The sequence below is a fragment of the Branchiostoma floridae genome, chromosome 14 (assembly GCF_000003815.2).
Source record: "Branchiostoma floridae strain S238N-H82 chromosome 14, Bfl_VNyyK, whole genome shotgun sequence".
Classification (NCBI taxonomy): domain Eukaryota; kingdom Metazoa; phylum Chordata; class Leptocardii; order Amphioxiformes; family Branchiostomatidae; genus Branchiostoma; species Branchiostoma floridae.
The window spans coordinates 8,651,024-8,671,331 of NC_049992.1; the positions used below are offsets into that span (position 1 = coordinate 8,651,024).

The 20,308-nt window shown below is 42.6% G+C and overlaps 1 protein-coding gene across 2 annotated transcripts in view; it reads right to left on the reverse strand.

Moving 5' to 3' along the window:
* Nucleotides 1-710: 710 nt before the first annotated feature.
* Nucleotides 711-20,308, reverse strand: part of LOC118430413 (Y-box factor homolog) — a 28,446-nt gene continuing 8,848 nt past the window's right edge. Inside the window, exons 4-10 of one of the 2 annotated variants that reach the window (XM_035841271.1) lie at nt 6,716-6,805; nt 4,971-5,127; nt 4,361-4,545; nt 3,538-3,647; nt 2,819-2,942; nt 1,903-1,965; nt 711-1,217 (exon numbers count right to left, since the gene is read on the reverse strand). In XM_035841271.1, the coding sequence (XP_035697164.1) occupies nt 1,152-1,217; nt 1,903-1,965; nt 2,819-2,942; nt 3,538-3,647; nt 4,361-4,545; nt 4,971-5,127; nt 6,716-6,805 (795 nt within the window). In that variant the 3' untranslated portion in view covers nt 711-1,151. The remainder of the gene's footprint in view (nt 1,218-1,902; nt 1,966-2,818; nt 2,943-3,537; nt 3,648-4,360; nt 4,546-4,970; nt 5,128-6,715; nt 6,806-20,308) is intronic. The other variant, XM_035841272.1, reaches the window with a different exon arrangement.

The following is a 20,308-nucleotide window of genomic DNA, read 5'->3' on the forward strand; positions in this document are numbered from 1 at the left end:
TGACGTGTTTTTAGGTGTCTTTGTCAGGCTATATTGTACTGCTTTCTTTACATCTGCTGGCCAAAGAAAACTACATATAAGATAAACGTATCAGGCATCATCCGATGTCTTTCATCAGTGACACTGGAGAGATCTTGCGGGAGATTTTATTGATATGTAAAGAGAGTCTCTCCAGTGTCATTGACGAAAGACATCGGATGATGCCTGACCGTTTCCCCAAAAATATCCAGTTGCTTGAGTAACTGCTTTTTGGTGTACAAAATAGAAAGCCCAACTAAAATTTTAAAACATAAAAAACTAGGCCTTCTGACATTGACGTAATAATCGTATTGAAAAATAATCAAATTTTCTTTGTGCGGTCGTAATAACAGACCACTTGTTGGCTGACTGATGATATGACAGCCTAATAATTGATTGGTCAACGTCGTCTGGTTATATGATTATCGGTAATAACATGGCTCAGCAACCCTGGCAATAAGATGGTACATGTACTTCATTCAGAGGCTCGCCATAACTCAGGTTATAGCTGAGCTGTTCCAAGCAACCTGTGCAGTGGGTTTATGATTGGCATTTGCTGGGGTTTCATCATGACTGATTGCAAAAGACTACTAGTTGCACATTGACTTGTATCCCACCACCCACAGCTTTAACTATAACAGCTATTGAATAAATAAAGTAACAGATACACAAAAAGCACACAATGGCACAACTTCATGCTCAAAATTCCTTTACTTCGTCCTGCCGAAAATCTTTCACGTTTATCCTCACTTCAGGTAGTACACACGATTGAAAATAGATGGTACCACAAAAATCAACATTATTTTTCCCACAGGACCGATACGAATGGATGATGGTAAGAAATTCAAAACAAGGCCGGCCTACAAAGTTGGTCAGGGTACAACATGCTCTTACAGGAACATCCGCCATTAGACGAGAGCAAAATGGCGGAGGATTGTCGCTTCTTAAGCTCGTACGTTACCACACCCAAGAAAAGATCTTAAAGCGTCCAACGAGGTGGGAATTAGGAACTCCTAAAGTTTCGCCGGTTGATGGTGCTGTTATTTTTTCCACTAGATGTTTTTTTGTTGCTTTCTCGCTTCTGAATTTTTGGGACTGATGTTTCCCATGAAATGTTAACGGGATTTCACGAGCTACTCCTTGGCAGGTTTGTCCTCGCTGTGGGACTCCGGCTTGGCAGCGTCTCCATCCTGGTTCGACTGCAGAAGACAAGAAAAAGACGACAACAGTCAGTGAAGCAAAAATCCACATACTACACAACTTCTTCCTTATTTCCCAAGCTTTCTCTGTCGCTGCGGTCACTCCTGGATCGAGTTCAAACTTTCGCTGAAGGAAACTGTGTTCCAACACTTTCAGAGAGAGGACTATCGTGTTTCTTGCGAGAAGTTTGCAGTAGCCAGAAGTGATAACAGCTAAAAAGCCCCAACTTTACCTAAACTGAAACAATGATGAACTGCATCTTTCTGTTCTTGCCAACATTCTTAGAACAACTCTTTGCGGTACTTCTATCGTTCAAGGACAGAAGTAATACAAAATTCTTGAAATAATGGCCAAGAAAACACCACCCCTCTACCCCTTACTCTGAAACACTATGGAACACAGTATACAAATCCGCATGCACCAGGTATCAACAGCTTTCCCCACCAGCCACCTTCAACAAACTGCATAAGCAACCAACTTAAACCCAAGACGATGCTGAGAAAATAAGGAGTTAGCTTCCAATAAGCTTGAAATACTTTTCTTGTTCTGCAATATGTGATTCCTAATACTTAGTATCTTTCAGCCTGCCAAAGTGCTAGCGGCATGCTAGCTGCACTTTTTTTTCTGTCAAATGCAGGATGCAGTGGGGAATGGTATTTCAAGCTCTGCTGTAGTTTATCGTACAGTATCGGGGGCATCCACGGGCGAGTCCCCTCCCTCCGCTGTGTCCCTTTCCTCGTTGGAATACTGGAAAAAAAGATTCAAAATGAACAGACCACATTTCAGAAGAGGAAGGGTGCCTTTTAGTAACAATAGACACAGAAAAATACAGTAAATAAATGCTAGGCTACGTGGAGGGAACAAAATTCAGATTAGCATGTATATCCACTACAACCAGCCAGATCACAAAAAAATGTAACAATTTTATTTTATACTTCATTGTTCTTCTGACAATTGTGTAGTTCCTCCTAATGCTGCCAGGTGGTGCTATGTAGAGTTTCAAGCAAATGAACCATTTGGTCAACTTCACGTATACACTCTTCCTTTCAGAGTCACACATTTATAGGCTCTAAGGTAACATACATACCTATACTTGTTATCTAATATTGATACCAAATGATAAATGTTCAGTGTCTTTAAATCCTTAGTACAGTTAGAGTGCAGAGAAAAGTCAGTCATAAAATTCCTTGATTCTCCAGAGAATCTGTTCAAATTGCGGGAAGGCTGAAGAACAAACTGAATACAATAAACAAAGAAGCATTATCGTTCTAGGCATAAAAGGCCTGTTGGTTACTGATGTTTCAACTCATTTCGGGTTTGGCACATTTGGCCATTTGGTGACAACACGCAAGATCAAGTGTCAAAAAGGTCATATCTTTAAAAATCTCATTGGTTTACGATAAAAAATCACTGGTTATTATTGATCGTGAAGAAGGCAACGGCGGTCGTTGAAAATTTGATGTGTGTATACCTTTTTGTTGGAAGAAACCTTAGCACTGTACTCTCATTTTGGGGTTGTTCTAACCTTTTGTCAGAGACCAAGGAATGGTAATGACATGAATTTTCCCAGAGTTTTGGTTGGACCGTTGATCTTACGTACCTCAGCCTTACTGCCGGACTGTGGGCGGCGGCGCGGGGGGCCTCTGCGGCGACGGGGTGGTTGCCGATCTTCTGCCGCATTCTCCTTGTTTTCGTCGGGGCCAGAGCCTTCATTTGAGCGAGGCCTGGGGAAAACATTGTCATTGGTCAAATATCTTCAGACTTTACCCACAGTACCAACTGAAACTAGCTGTGCTCCACAGTATACTACTGACCAGTATACCAACTGAACCTAACTCTACACTTGAAGGAACTGATCTGCTATTCTGCTAACCCTGACTTTCTTCTACAACTACAAAAACATGATGAACTTAACACAGAAATACAAACTGAACAAGTGACATTTAAGACACAAAAACATCTAGGTCCAAAACACAGGACTCCACGTTGGCACTGTCCATTTTTGAATGTCAATATGCCAGTAGGTTGTCTTTACTGCAAGTTTACTCCAGTTACACTCCAGTGTACAAGTAAAGATTCCTTCTGGAATGGTATCCCAATCTATGGTAAGAGGTCCAGGGGGAGACCCAAAAAGACATGGATAACATTGCCCTTGAAGATGCCAGAATGATCACGGTAAACAACAACCTGAAGCTGTTTGACAAAGAAACATGGCCCAGAACCACCTGGCAAAGGATAGTAAGCAAGAGGCATAGACTCCTTGATGCAGGCCACTCAAAGACCTGATCAAGTAAGTAAGTACGAGTAAAGATGGCCGACCTGCGGCGGTAACGACGGTACGGTGGCGGTCCTGAGCCACGTCCACGGCGGCGGGGTGGGCCACGGCGCTCGTCGCCCCCCTCACGGTCGTCCTTGTTGTCGTCTCCATCCTAATAAGGGAAACAAATAAACACGCTTTGAGCCACAGATACCTCAGACAAATATAATAACATATGTTTTAAGTCACAAGTCACAGAAATCAAATTTATCGATCATCATTCAAAAACAACAACGTGATAAAAACCCAAACTGTGAATCAATGTCTATGTATATTTATGTACACAACTCATATAAACAACTAATAGTTTAACTTATTCTGTCCCCTTATCAACTAGGATTTTCAAAGCTTTGGTCATGACAGATCTTGAATGTCAGGTGACTAGAGAGTGCTGTATGCTGGCCAAGGGTAGCAGCGACCTGACAGCTGACACTTATTGTGGATCTTGGTATATCTGGAGCACTTACATCTAATGCTGTGTACCTTAATCAATTTTAGGTACAGGTACACAGGCTTATATACAGGTACCTGCCATGAACATGTACCTGAACAAGTTTGATCTAATATATGTCATAAATATAGCCAGCTGACTTTTACAGTAATAAACTGTTGTCTTTAAATGAAGAATTACAAAGCAGCCTTTCTTTTCTGTTTTCAACTGCAACTATCACAATGGTCATCTTTGATTCTGGATTTACCTATGTTAAAAAGTGGTGTCCACTAGTGCAGTAGTTAGTGTAGAAAAAGGTACACAGATCTTCAGGTCCACACCTGTACCTTTTTTACAGGTACAGTACAGTTATCAAAGTACACAGCCCTACTTACATCTACATCCCGGTTGTCGTCATCACGGGGGGGACCACGGTAGCGGCGGCGGTAGGAAAACGGCCTGCCACCCCTTCCCCGTCCCCCACGGTACCCGCCACGGCCCCGGCGGGGAGGGCCTTCGTCGCGCTGTTCTCCCTCGGAGTTTGTGCCTCCCTCGCCGCTGTGCTCCCCGCCATCTTTGTCTGGAAGGAGGACAGACAAGGTCTTAGACTCTTACAAATGACAATCAACAACTCAAGACAAGAAAGTTGCAAGAGAATAGTTTTGATGACCCAAATAAAAAAAATTTACAAAATGGAAACCAATTCACACGTCTACATTGTTACAAGAAATGAAATTCTGAATTGAAGTTATTTTAGTGACACAAAACTGCCGAGACATTCTGCATGTGACAACAATATCAAGTGATCAACTTGAACTTGTACAATATCTAGAAAACATCTTTGCCTTTATATAGAGATGAAGTAAAATGTCTATTCTATATTTGGTACAAACATATGTACTTTAAAGTCACCTTACAGAACAAAAATCAACTTTTTTTCCATGCTGCTCAACAGATACACAAGATAACTGATGAAGTCAACATGTAAACAACAACACAACGTACCATCCTGGCGGTTGCTGCGGTAGCGACGTCGCCCGCCTCTGCCGCCGCCGTCCCCACCGCTGTAGTAACGGGGGCGGTAACGGCGGCGCTCGGCGGCGTACTTGCTGCCTTCCACGGGAGCACCTTCAGGGCCAGTCACGTTGGCCGCTTCATTGCCCTGGAGAAAACGATATAAATGTGTAAATTCGTAAATAGTTTCATCAGGTTGGTAAAATGCTCATATAGTAAGGTTCTTCTAACACAACTGATATAGTACTCAGTACGTACTTACTTCCAACATTTCGGTGGCTGTCAGACACCATCATAACGATTAGTATGGCAGGAAGAGAGTACTATTTCGAATTTGTGTTTGAAGAACGTTACTACAGTCAAACCTGCCCAAGACGACCACCCGGGGGACCGGAAAAAAACGGTCGATTTGGACAGGTGGTCGCTGAGAAGAGTATCGACTCAAAACATGCCCGATGCAAAGTATAAATGGTTGCCGTTGTGTTTAATGGCAAATAGCAAGCACACTGCACGCACGCAAAGAAGCGAGGTCTTTAATGTCAAATACAACACGCACACTGTAAACTGTAAATTTAACCCCAAAATCCGACGCAAACTGGCCGATTTCGGAACAAAATCGCGCTAATTATCATAAAAAATCGATGAAAACCTCAATCTTGAAAATGATGCGGTCGTTATAGGTCGCAATTTGGGCCGGTCGCGGTCGCGTTGGCCAGGTGGTCGTAGAGAAAAGGTCGCTTAATGCTTACGTCAATGGGAAAATAAATCGGGACCAAGAAAAAGCGGTCGAAATGGCCAGGTGGTCGCTGAGAAGAGGTGGTCGCTCGGGCAGGTTTGACTGTATATGAAATGTGTAAATTGTGTTCATCTTTAATCATCAACATGATGCAACACAATTGTTGAGATACAAACATTTGACATCCTTCAACTGCACAATGCGTAACAGCAAAAAGGCTTTTCTCTTTCTTCAAAAAGTGAAGATCAGTATCAAATATATTTATACAATTGCAGCTTCATTTGAATTTTCCTACATCAAAATCCATAACATATATGGCTGAAATTTAAATCCATTTAGTAGAACTGGAAAAAATATCAGTCTCCTCTATCTTGAAAACAGTAAAAGCAGAGTAAGAAATATATAAACTTTGTTTTGACATCAAAATCCATGCTATATTTGACCCAACATGCATCCTTAACTTCCCATAACAAAGGCCTTTATCATCAAAATAGTGAAAGTCTTCAGGATCCAAAACAGATCCATGACTCAAAGTTAACAGTGTCCCACTAGCCACTCAAGTTTGGCTTGCAACAACTCAGCACATGCTTAACAAAAATTTGAGACATTTAAAAATCCCATGTACACACATGGGTCCAATGCAAGCTGAAACCAAGTCTCTTCAAAGGTAAAATTTGGCAGAAAATCCTCAAGTTGATTTTTTTACATTATTCAAAGATCTGTAACTACATGTTGCAAACTTGCAGAACACATTTTCTGCTCTTAGTAACAATGTCTTAGTAAATATCATTTACAGTACTAGTCTGGGACAATTGAATCTCGCTTTGGTAAAGTTTGAATTTCTGTTGGGGAAACTTTGGGGACATTCTGTATCTGTATCTTTATAGCCGGTATAACTGCCATTCGGCGTAACACCAGCTTCGCAGGCAGGCGGCACGTTAGTGGAACCGGGAAAAGTTAATTTCGAGGGCTGGAGATGGTTCTGTAACGTGATACTGACCTTCTCGCCTTCAACGACATCAAACTCCACGACCTCCCCGTCACCTACGCTGCGCAGGTACTTCCTCGGGTTGTTCTTCTTGATGGCCGTCTGGACAAAAACAGAAATTAAATGTTTTTAAAAAATCTATCAATCATCAGACCAAAAACAACAACATGCTAAATATGAAAAACCAAACTGTGAGCTAATACGATTCTTCCTAACAAGAAATCATGTACGTGTATAGTGACACATACATGTCTATGTATATGTATGTACATGTGATGATGTGCATATGTATTTGTATATGTGCATGTGCATATGTATTTGTATATGTGCATGTGCATGTGCATTTGTATGCATGTATGATGTACAATATACCACTCTCTTTGCTAAGAAAAAAATGCACTGCAAATATACAGGAGAACAACAGAGGGAGGTTTTGATAATAAAACAGCACAAGAGCTGCCCCAAATTGTATTTTTTTTTAATCTATTCTTTTTTTAATCGTTAACAGGAACTTTCATTGTTTAAACAATTGAACAATATTCTAGCAGAAAAACTGCCCCCAAATCATATCAATGCTTGATTTCATTTTTATTTTCTAATCATATTTTTTTGTAACTACATCCTACCAGCACTTGTTGGATGGATTTATTCAACATATTTCCCATAACTCTAACTGGGCTGTTAAAATATTTCATCATATTTCTATTGCTTTTATTTTTTCAAGAAAGATCTGCCAAGTGCGAGACCTTTTGACTGCTAAACAAGCATAGGAGGTCTGAATTCCATGAACATCCATAAAATATTCTACACTTAAACGCGTTCAAGAGAAACTATTAGACATTCAATAGAAGACATTGGACAGAACAGCTGTTTATGATGGCTTCAAACAAGCCCTGACTACCAACATCCTTCTGCACTGATTCATGTCTCCGTGAATTAGTACAGACGCTGACACAAATTGGTGCAGATTTACAAATTAGCTACGTAAGTCCCGCATTCATCTACCAAACCTGGCAGGCCCTCAAATTGCCAATTACCACCCGAGTGACAGAAATCAGAGAAGATGCGAAGTGTGTGTCCAGCGATGCCTCACACATCAGGTATCAACTTCCATCGTCAACTAAGAGATCCAGTTACAACATAAAACACAACTCTCGAGTTGCAACATTAACTCAAAGAACCAAGTGTTGGGTTACAACCATACGTTTTGCTGTAATATAAAGAAATCTACATCTTGACAAATGGCTGGATTACCATGGACAGTTGGGTGAATTTTGCACCTGATTTAGTCCAGCTGCAACATTTCCCCTCCCCATATATCCTAAGCCTGCACAGAAGATATACCGCACCTCACACTCACACAGGGATTAAATACTTTATTGCTGATGTCCTTTTTATTCAGCTTCAGCCAAGCGATAACTAAGCAAAGTATATCATCAGCAAATAAAAGTCCCTACTTGTTTCAAGAAACTTCTCGCCGCGTTATTATTTATTGCCGCCGCTCGTTAGTTTCGTCGTCGGACGACATCCGCGCGCCGGACCAAAGGAGAACGATGTCCCCCGGCTCTAGCGGTGACATTTCTGTTTTACGGTGAGATGGTAAGTGGCAACTCCGAGGGAAAGAGGAGACAGGAGCTCGCGCCTATTACTTTATGACTAGGGGCTGAGCCGGCCCATCTTTCACAGGTGACATTGTGTTCACCTACTGCAGGTCGTTACCTCTAAGTCCCAAAATGGTCCTACATCCACTGCAAGGGTGGAGGCACTTTTAGATGACAACAAGCTGACAAATATTCAGAAACTTACCAAATTTTGAACCCAAGACTAAAGAGCAGGGAAGGAGCTGCCCCGTTTGCTACAGTACCGCTCGCCATCCTCCCAAGCAAAAGGCGCTTCGCGTTCAAAACAAATACACGTGTAGCACCGGTCATGTGACTTACGCCAGCGCCATCCGTGCTGGCCAAACACCACGTGTTGCCATTCGATCTCGAACACAGCGAAATGCGAAATTGCGCACAGCGGCCTCAATGTTATTACCCGGTATGCGTTCGGGTTACGGGGTCACCACTGTATTTATTAACCTCAGCTTTATAACCCCACGACGCTGGCAATGGAATATTCAATCAGGGTCAACATCAATTCACCTTGACGAAAATCCGCAAATCAAAAACCATTAAAAGAATTCTCCTTCTAACATTACAGCCACACAAATTTCCTTGTCCACTTGAACATAACACCAGCGCATTTATTGTGACAGTAACGAATGTTGCACCTATTAGCTGAGATTCTGTGCCTGGTTTCATCTTTCCCTCCACCCACCCATTTTCCTCCCCGCCAAATATTCCACCAGCACTTGGCATTTTTCCACTACACTAATCAGTAGTCTATGGACCCTTCCATATGGAATTGGGTCCCCTAAATGTCATGGAATGGCAGGTGATTGAAGGTGATTTGTGGACGGGGCAAACTTACCCCTTGCCTAATGCGGCAGCAATACAAATGATGGGGCCCAGAGCCTACAGAAATGTCACCGGCAAAATTACAACAGTCCATAAAAAGAAGTGTTGTTCCTCTCCATAGGTGGACTAGACATGCTGAACCATTCTTCACATGGGTGAATTTAAGCTCATCAAAGATGTATTTTCTGGCCCCAGGCTCTCCCAGTCGCCGGCACTACATCATGCCCCGCATTATTCAGGTGCGTCATCAATTACTGAAGTAAATGTCAGGACCAAAATGTAAAACGGTCACTCAAAACACACCCGTTTCCTCAAAAATATCAAAGAAAACCTAAAAAGTTTAACAGCCTTCCTTACAGTTACACAGAATGAATGAGCTGGATGTAAGTCCTGATGTGGAATCTGGAGTAATTTTATCCTCTGAACACATAAAAGAGATGAAAGATGATGTGTAGAGGGCAGTAAAACGCGCCAGCATGCGTGAAGGTGAGATTAAGTTTTTGGCAAGATCGTCCAGGACCCTATTTGTCGCCCGCTCTCCTGTCTGTAGGCAGTTTTCTCCGTCTCAAGGCTGTCCCGTTAATAACCTGTCAGCTCTCGACAACATCACAATTTCTTACAGTTATTCTCCACACACAGTGCAGAGGGATGTTGGGGGGATTCCACTCCTGCACAACTTTCTACTTTGGAGACCCAAAACTCTCTCTCTCTCTCTCCTCCAGAACTGCTGCGCGGAGAAGCATAGATTTCAGAGAAGGGAAGTTCCAGCACGTGCTGGTGTGGTGTGAAGCGACGCGCGTCATGTGACAGCGCGTTCCACGTGTGCTTGTTTTGGGCAGAGTGGCTGCATTAGAAGCTAACAAGATTACGGGAAGATGTGGGGCAATTTCAGCCGCCATGACACAGATACGAGGCCGGGGTCAAACCAGCTGGTCCGTGTGACATGTGTAATTATTAATGGAGAATGAAACCTTAACATGCACGCCGTGAAGACGGCGGTAAAACGCTGCGGAAGCAAGTTATCGTATTGACGGTACCATTCCCTGTGTCGGTTTATTATCGTCCTTTTTTTCAAACATAGCAATAGGCCGACTATACTTCATCAACTGTTCCATGAAAACATATCCTAACAAAAACAAGTACAATACTCATCCAGTCATTTGATTGCAGATTTGAGAGGTTGCTCGGAACATTTTGTGTAGAAATCCACTGTCAACAGTACCCTGTATCTACAACGAATCTGATGCCAAAAGGCTACCTCAGCAGCAAAGAGATTACAGCCACATCGTGCTGATATCAAGAGTTCACAAAATCTATCCATCTTTCTATCAGCAGTTCTTCCTGTCCAGGCATACTTTTTAAAAAAATTACTAGTCCCTTGACAACAGGAGTCCCTTTCAGATGCCCCCCAAGTGAGGATGGGCCCACAATCTCTCCACTTCAGGGAGACTATTCTCCTCTTCTCTTGATAACCTCTCGCCCTTCCACCGCAGCGCCCTTCCTGATGGCTCTGCCAGCGAAATAAAACCCTGTGTGCGTGCTACACCGCTATCATCTGCCCGCACTCACCTGACCCCTTCTAAGTTGGATTTTCTCGCATTTCCGCAAATCCCTACGCCGGACACGTAATGCCATCAAATGGCAAGTTTTGGGAATGGGAGCGTATATCTGGGGCGACAACCACGCAGCGGGAAAGGGCACTAGAGGCACGGATTGTAGAAAGTTTCCAGTCCGTTGCCCATTATTATCACATGGCACAGAGCTTTGAAGCACTCGGGTAGCCGGGACGTCTGCTGAAGTGAGATATCACGCTTTCTCTGATTGCTGTCAGACAACATGTGCTAAAAAGACGGTAGCACTTCCATTTGAAGTTGAGCCATGCGACCGTTTTCACATGTGTAGTCAAGAAACAGAAAACATAGTGATAACAAACTTAAAGGTCAACCAAAAATCCTATAGTCCTACTGTCTTTTGCTACTGAAAATGATCCACATGAAATAGATTTAACTTACAATAAGTTACATAAAAGTTACAATGTAGCATGTCCAAAACAAACTACTGAAATAAAACAAATGCAAATGTAGTTTTAAATCAGGATCCACGAAAGACAGTCACAGAAATGCCTCGCTGTTAAGCATTTTAGCAAATTTAGAACAAAACCTAAGGAACAGGACAAAATGGCATGTCGCCATCAACCATAGTTAAACAGGATTGGCCATTGTCTATCTGCTATCTTGGCTATGTTTTCCGAGCACTTGGAAATAATTCCGGTGCGGTGACGAATGTTCTTCTGATATCTGAAGACAGGGAGGGTTGGCCAGCCTTCATCGCAGGAATCAGTGTGGTACGCTCGATACTTTATAGGCAGCAGCTCCCAGCCATGGCGATAAAGAGGTGATAAAGGACTAGATACTGCGAATGAAAAATCATTGCCTTCTCGCCGGGCAGGCAGATAAGTTACGCTGACGGTGATCCATGCGGGTTGCCGCGACCCCTGCCCCCGCTTCCCCGGCTCGCTTATGGCGGCAGGCATCAGATAAAACTCTGGGTGAATAACATGTTCGGTCTCAAAAACTCCTAACCTCGCCCACGACAGGCCAGAGTGCTGCTGTTCCAGAACGTTTGACAGAAGCAAAATCTTCAATAGTTCTAGAAAAGGATCCTCACACTGAGAAAGTCGCTGTAAGACACAGATTTGGGACCCAAAAAAATCAAAATTTGCAGATGGAATTCTATCTACAGCAAAATGATGAGAGTACTGTATTTAAATCATCAGTTCAAGAACAACAATCTTATCAAAAACTTTTTAAAAAAATTTTAAAAAGTACGTAGGCATTTTCTTTCGCGATTATTTTGCGTACGTTCACAATATTCATTTGCGTGGCATTGTACCCACGCAACACGTGCGAAAAACGGTCCGCGTCAAGCAAGCGCACGCGGCCAAAAATACCACGTGCTTTTACGCCCGCTGCATTATGCAAGAACGCGTTGCCATAGCAATGTCAATTTGCTGCCCCGAAATGACCCATATTTTAATGGCCTTTTGGCAAGAAGCCGGGCCATGATTACATCCATTACATTTACAGAGCCACGGCTTTAACTTAGGCAAATTGATACAACTGCCCGGGAAAACAAAACCACGTGGACTCGCTCACGGATCAAAACAAAACCCACGCGCACGCGACGCGGAAGCGCTCCATGGTACCGTCGCGTACAACGGTACTGTCGCAGTTATATCTGAACAGAAAAGAAAAACTTTGTGTCCAGTTCTGATACTGCTGCAAAGAGACAACCCGAAAGGGGCCTTCAGTGGTAAATGGTGTCCTTACTGCTGGGTTTTATGCGCAGGATGTGATCATACATGCATAGAAATGCCCTGGCAATAGGATAGGGACCATGCAGCCTTGATGGATGGGGGGCCGTCTGCAGCAACTGCACTGATGGAGCGTCCGTCCCACGGTACTGACAGGGTCGCCGGGGTCACGGCACACGCATGACGCGGTAATGTTCCCCACGGAGGGACGAGCAAGTTCACCTCCGCGTCCCACCCACCCTGGGATGACTAATGGTGGGGATTGGACTCTCCCCAGAATGATTAAAATGTTGCCCCGGTGTTTGTGACAAGGGTCACCTTACGAGACGGGGAGATGGGAAGTAGACGGTGATGGCGGGGTGAGCAGGAGACACACAGATGACTCCCTGCTCCATCTCACATGCAGATCTGCCACAGGATTCACTCTGGGCATGATTTAAACATGGCATGGCCTCCAGGCTTGACACAGGTCAACACAAGCAGTCCCTCGCATACATGACATTATAATAGAAGAGGCACCTGTATCTTCCACACATCAAAAACTCAAGAAACCTAACTAGACTATTTCCTGCATGGGTCACTTCTATGACCGAATGGCAGGGCAGGTATAACTGTTGTCCAACGGAATCCACAATACCTATATTCTTTCAATTTCTACTTCTATTGGCTGTTATTTCTTTTCTCCAGTCTTGACATGTAGGTTAACACAACCAGTCCATTGCATACATGACTAATAGAAGAGGCACCTGTGTCTTCCACTCATCCAAAACTCAAGAGGCCCAACTGCACAATAGAGAAAGCTAGCTATACGTTTTTCTGCATAGGTCACTTCTATAACTGGATGGCAGGGCAGAGTCTAACAGTATCCACAATACCAACCCATTTTTCATTTCTCCTTCTATTGGCTGTGACCATCCAGAGGAACTATCTTATTCCACAGGCATCAAATTGACCCAACATGGTAAACATACAATAGTCGTATCTCTATTTCTTAGCTTTACTCCCAGCTGGACATGTAGAAGTAACCATGTTCTATCAGTTCTTTTCATATTGAAAGAAATCCTCTTGCAAAAAAACTGCAGTGTAGAATCAAAAATACTGGTAAATGTGTGCTTATATAAGTTATGTACACAGGACATTTGCCACTCTTCAAAATGGAAAGACAAATTCTTAAGGAAAAAAAAGCAGGTTTCAACATCATAGATCATAATCCAAATGCCGAAAATATGACAACTATGAGTAATGTGCGTGGCACAGAGCGCTTTTCAGATTTCCTTACGACGACATGACAAAAAGCCTTACATGTTTCCTTCACATTAAAACTTTTCAATGAAATTTTCCACCTTTGGCGGAAGTCCTACAAATTTACTGGTACCTTCTGGGTAATAAATCACCTGTGCGGGAAGGATCTATGCCCAAAGGCAGGGATTTGTAATAAAAAAACTAACTCCAAGATCTCAGACTCTAGAGTTTTCAACATTCTCTGCAGAGCATCACTACTGTTCACCTAATAATATGTATCTTATTTTTTAGACCCTCAAAACACTCCCATATGTTACACTCCACTGTTTTCTTTCTTTTTATGAACTGATGTTTCCTTTCTCTTTATGAACTGAATATTAACAGTTTGATACAGAAATTGTCATGTTCTATAAAATTTGGATGTAGTTTTATAAAAATTGTTTCAAAAGAAACCATTCCAAAGCCCTGTCCTTATTTGGACATGAGGAATGACCATTGGTCAAGTCAGATGGCAGCCATGTTGATTTCAAATTCTAATTCCTAATGGCCTTGACGTATGGTAAATACAACTTTGACCTTGAATGGCAAAACATGTTTTATTCGTAATATTTTCATTTCTGCTGTATTTCTTGACATTTGGAATTACCATTCATTTTCTTCTGCCTTGACATGAGGTACATACATTGACCACGCCCTTTTTTTCCATCTGCACATTTCCTACCATCCAGTTTGTCCACAAGTAAAAGTCATGTCAATTTATTTTCATCTGAATACCATTTCAAATTCCTCAGCAATGCAACCACAAAACAACAGATAATGGTTACAATGTTTATACAGAAACAACCCTTTAAATTGATGACAGAAAATTCCTGTATTATTAACTTGACCTTGTACTGGTCATTTCAAGGTCAAAGTATTGACCAGTGGCTATCTCACTTCAGCCATTTTCCTTCTCTTTGCCGTCAAAACTGACCACGCCCTATTTTCCAAAATGCAGCTGGCAACACCACAAGTCCGTCAGAGCGTATTTAGATTCTCCAGCCTGTGCCTACTATGATTAACATCAACCCAGGGACTCGGCTACTCCCAGAACAGGTGCATGCCTCTGACCCCTACTGACCTATGATGTCATAGCCTGACATCACATGACTACTGCCAGGCCTGAACCACAACAAAGCCTACTCACATCTGACCATGTTTCCTCATTACAAATTCAACTGTAATGTGGGTTTTTTTATAGAAGAGCCAAAAGCATCACCATCACAATTTTGGATAGTGCATTTTGTACATTATGCCATCTTTTTCAAAAGACACAATGTGTGTATCAAAATTCATCATTATGTATTTCTTATTCTACAAATATAAAATATCACTGATTATATCAAGTGAATTTGAGTGAGGATAAACAGGAAGGAAGTGAGATGTTGACTGTTTACTAATAGAAACGTTTTCATTGGTCGTTAACATTAATCTCGCCCGTGTCCCTCCAAGCAATCAGGCCCAACTGCCAATCATTCCTGTAATTAACATGCGTGCCAGATTCTCCTCCCTGCTCCTCTGTCATCTTTCCTCCTGGGTGTGAGCGTCGCCATGCCGACCATTCTCAGGCCACCCTACCCGTCTGCGGGGACGTTACCTTTGTTGGCAGGCATTTGGGAAATTTCCTATCTACCGCCACGGCTGAAACAGCCACAGCCTTTTTTGGACTATACTAGAGCTGGGGAAATGGTGGGCTTTCTCAATAGTACATGGCAAGCCCATTGACAACTATAGTCTTCAGAATCTCAGCCAAGATAAAAAAGAATACCAAAATCAAATAAATGCTACAGCATCAGACGTCAGAATAGCAGAGAACGTCAACTTGAAATGAATCCCTCATAAATTCTCTCCTATTCAGCCGACTCTTGGGATAAAATGGTGACATCCCATCAGATTAAGGAAAGCCATCAAATTTGTTGGTCCAAATAGACTCCGATCCACCACAACATCAATTCTGCTGATATATTGACCAGATACACTAGAGTGCCTGTACACGTGATGAATCAACTGGACTGAATATGCTTATCTTCCCTTTCATGCAATTTCAAAAGCCACACCCAATGAGCATCAATACATATCCATCTACATTGTATACCTGCTACAACTCCAAAAAGCTATTACATCACATTCAAACTCCATGTTGCCTTAGACTTCTTGTCCAAGGAAATTTTACGTCTACTTCAACCGTTCCGCAAGGAACTTCCTTCGCAGGAAACCGAGGCAGTTGGGGCCACGCCCGTTTCCACGTGCTGATATATAGGACAATGATTTTAACGCCAACTTATCCAACGTCAGAGAGCGCTCCATAGCGGCAAAGACGTGCAGGGATGTGCACGTCATCACGTCAAAACATTTTCATATACCGGCATGCATGTGTGATTTTCTTATTTTGCAGAATAAAATGTATCATAATAATATTCCATTGCAGCAAGGGCAGGTAACAAAACATAAATTGTACCATAGCCACGTATATATAGCTTCGCGCTTTTGTTCAAAGCATGCGGCGGGTTTCTTCGGTAACACGTGGGGACCACACCCATTACTCGCGCATAGCTAATGAGGTAAGAGCGCGCTCCCATATCATCATCGTAACCTAGCAACGGGATGCTGACTATATTTCTAGGGTGTAATGTATGTAACTGGTTCATCAAGCGCGGTTCACTGTTAGCTGTCCGTTTTCTATGTTACCAGCACCATTTAAATTTTAATGCCGCGTTGGCCTTAGCTCTATGGTCTATGTCCAACTCGCATGCGTATTTTCTACCACAACGTACGAAAATGAGAGGAATAAAAACAATCATCTTCCCAGTGAAAAACTATAAAAACAAAGAACACGCCAACTATAAAATATCTTAGTTTTCATGTCAGCTCAGATACATGCATGTTTCTGCTGCTATTTTAAAATACGGGTTTACAGTGAACGTTGATTTGCTTGGTGTGGAGATGGAGGTCGGACAGCTTTGAAGAAAGCAAGGGATAACAATCTGTCAATCATCTTCATATCAAAAGTATAGAACATGATGCAAAGAGGCCCCCTTTATGTGTGATTTTATCATGATACTATACAACCAAAATCACTTAATAAAATAAATATTCCTAGTAACTGTAACTGCAGAAGAGATTTGTGTTAGATAAATGCTAATATTGCAAATCCTCATGACAAAAATACACTGTAAAATGTATGATTCTCATCACAAAACGAGCCAGATCTTTCACCAAATCTGAAGTGCCCCAAAAGGTGTCATCCATACATTCCTGTACGAGTGGGCTGACATGTGAGCAGTGCTGCACAATGCTTAACGGCAAATATTAATCAGGCTAAAAGCATACACAGGTTGGAAAATGCCACATTGACTTCACACCCACACAATTTTACATTGTCACATGAGAGAGTGATGAAATGACCAGGGGGAAAAGATCATACATTCAATGTTCCTCCTGTCCTATATAATCAATAGGAAGTGTCAATTTACATTACTGCTACCCTAACAATAGTAACATCCATCACTTTCAAAAATCCCATTTCTTTGCATACAAGAATGGCATACAGTAAATCGTACCTATACGTATTCATTCCAATAAAGTAATGGCCGAATCTAATGCCATTGACTGAAATTTTCAAGTCTAGGTGACACGCCTATCTCCTCTAGTAAAATGGTGTCGTAGCATTCTCATCGCTTAGCAACGGCATAGTACTCGACCACGTGTTGGAAGGGTAGGTGCGCCACCACTGCGAACATGTACGATACACATGAAATGGTCCGCTACTACCTCGCGCATATAACACCACGAGATGTACATGAAACGATTATCATAGCTACATTGATGAAGGTTAGACATCTGGGTAATTAGATACTCCAAAAAGCAGCTACTCAAGCAACTGGATATGATTTTGGAAACGGTCAGACATTTTTGCAGCCTAGCCAATAGAGTATTGGCAGCTAAATGGCAATTTTAGTGTGCTAAAGGTTAAACAATCCGTGCAACGTGTTTCTTCAGAGATGTAAAATATGCATCCCTGAAAGCTTTGATATAAAAATTGACTTTTCTGGGAGCAACTTGCCAGTGACAAGTCCACAAGGGTGCTATCAGTACCAACCACAAGCTAAAAGGGAGTGTCCTGTCCAGTGTCAGCCCACTATCAAACATTGCTCTAGGTCCATGCCCCTACAGTGAACGACCATTCAGAGCGAGTATTGGGCTGTACAGCCACCTGAGAACTCGCACAACCCAACCCACCTAGCAGAATGATGGCTGACTAAGGGATCCTTCGCCAGCTTACGTACCAACAACATACAATGTGTGTCTACACACTCACTATCCATTGTTTGATTATATACTACAGCTACAATTTATACACTCTCACAATAAATGTTCCTTCTGTTGCATTTTTTACCTTCGCCAAGGTCATGTTTTAGAGACGATTTGTGAGTAGTGTTTGTCTGAACACAGAAACTCAAGAAGTCCATGTCTTCTGTCTACTTCCTGGAATGGCAAAGGAACTTTACACAACCTCTCCTCTAAGAAGCGAGACAGCATTTACACAGCAATCATGACATATTGGTTCTCGCTCCAGTCTTTCAGCTCTCAATTCAAAAGTAAAACTTTCAGATTCAGAAGTATTTTACCATTTATCAACATGCGCATCAGGGCTTCCATCAGTCAGAACAGTTTTGTACAGCTACATTATTACATCTCCAACCCTGCTGAGCTTCTGCTTCCTCCAGTTAGTTTTGCATTTTATAACGAGCTCTTGTTCTAGGGAATCTAGAAACTTTTCCAGCTCCTGAGGCTTACTTAAAAAGTTAAATTTTCCTAACCAAGGCGTGGACGATGGAATCTGAGATGTTAGAACACATCAGACATCACACTTCGTCCCACCTATCTAACAACTTGATCCTTTCCATTCAGATTCCAGGCTGGTCTTGACCTTCACTGTAATTCTGCCCCTCTCGGAGCCTGCAGGATTATTTTTACTCTCAGAGGTGTCCTCAGACAGCACGAACAAACGAGCGCTTCCAATTTGTCCCATCAAGCTGCGAAAAGAAGATTTCCCGACGTCTGAGGAAGATTTTGCCCATAAAACGAGCAATCTGTCATCCACTTTCCGAGACGAAGGGCCTGCAAACTACGCTTCTGTGCCTAACAAGTCTCACGGGACAGCAAGTGCATGGGCCAATTGAGGAGAGCGCCATTTAGTGGGCAAGATTTCATAGCTGCTTCCTAAATTCTTAGTCTTAGGGGAGAAACAAGAAAGGACCATGACAGACATACCCCGGAGAGGAGTTGGTGTAAGTTTTAACAAGACTCCATCAGAAATGCACAGAAACAAGATACAGGCATGGAGACAGCGCAAGCCGATTATCGTCTGAACGCTTTGAATGGTGCGGTTAACGCCATAATTTAATCTCCTTAAAAATTAGTTACAAATTTCCTCTCATTTACAGTCAGGGAAACCATCCGCCATTTACTTCATAATCTTCAAATTTAGGTCAGGCAGATACTGCTCTCAGCTTAGACATTCCCAGGAAGGCAGCTAACAATCTCAAAATGTCTCGTTATTACATCCAGTAGTGAGTTCCTCTGTCATGACAAGAGATTGACGTGTTCTCCCAAAACACTGTTCGTTGTCGCACGTAAATTGATTTTCTGTGTCAAAATTAATTTAGACCTGATACAGGGACATAGAAGACCATTCTGTGTACACAAAACTAACATCCTGTGGAAACTCAAATCTACCAAAAAAACTGGCGGGGGAAATAGGAGTGAAAAGGGGCTTAGAATTAAGTTGAATTTGCTGTGTCATCCAAAATAAAGAAAATTCGGCTTTTTTCATGACAAACTTTGCGGCTGGAATTCAATTTTCTATTTACTACAAAAGTATAGCCGTAAAAACCCTGTGATCCGCACTACAACCGCGGCCTACGTGCAGGTGTAATGCGTCGCCCTGAATTTCATTCTAACTGAGGACCATGAAATGCGATGGCTAATCACTGCCACAGTTTTCCGGATGCCACCCAACGTCCAAAGATCGCATCGCCTTCTCAGCACGTCCCTGAAGGCGCGCTATTGGTTGCGCCACATCCCGTTCGCCTCGCTACCCTCCCGATAAACCCGTCAGTAGATAAATGGCAGGCGACATGATTCTGATGCATCTAATCGCACCAGTGGCGTGTACAAGATGGGCCTAATGCCACCGAGCCGCCCCCAGCTTGGCGGAGATTATACGGGGTGTGGCAGCAAATACTGATGCCAATCAACTGTCACGCTGCTCCGTCAACCTCTCACAGCGATCTCAAATAAAGTTTTCTACGATTCTGTTCAAAGAGACTTCCGCACAACTGTGCATTACCCAACCAGAGCATCAATTTCGCTTTACGCTCAAAGAAAAAAACTTCAAATCTTCAATTCCCAGATTTCTGCAAGTTGCCTAGGTCGGCAACAGCTAAGATTGGTTGCGACGCGGAGAAGAAGAAAACACCTAACTAATCAGATGTTTCGACGGTCCATTATCTGGTCCAAAGGCAGTGATGTATGTATGGCTGAGGGACA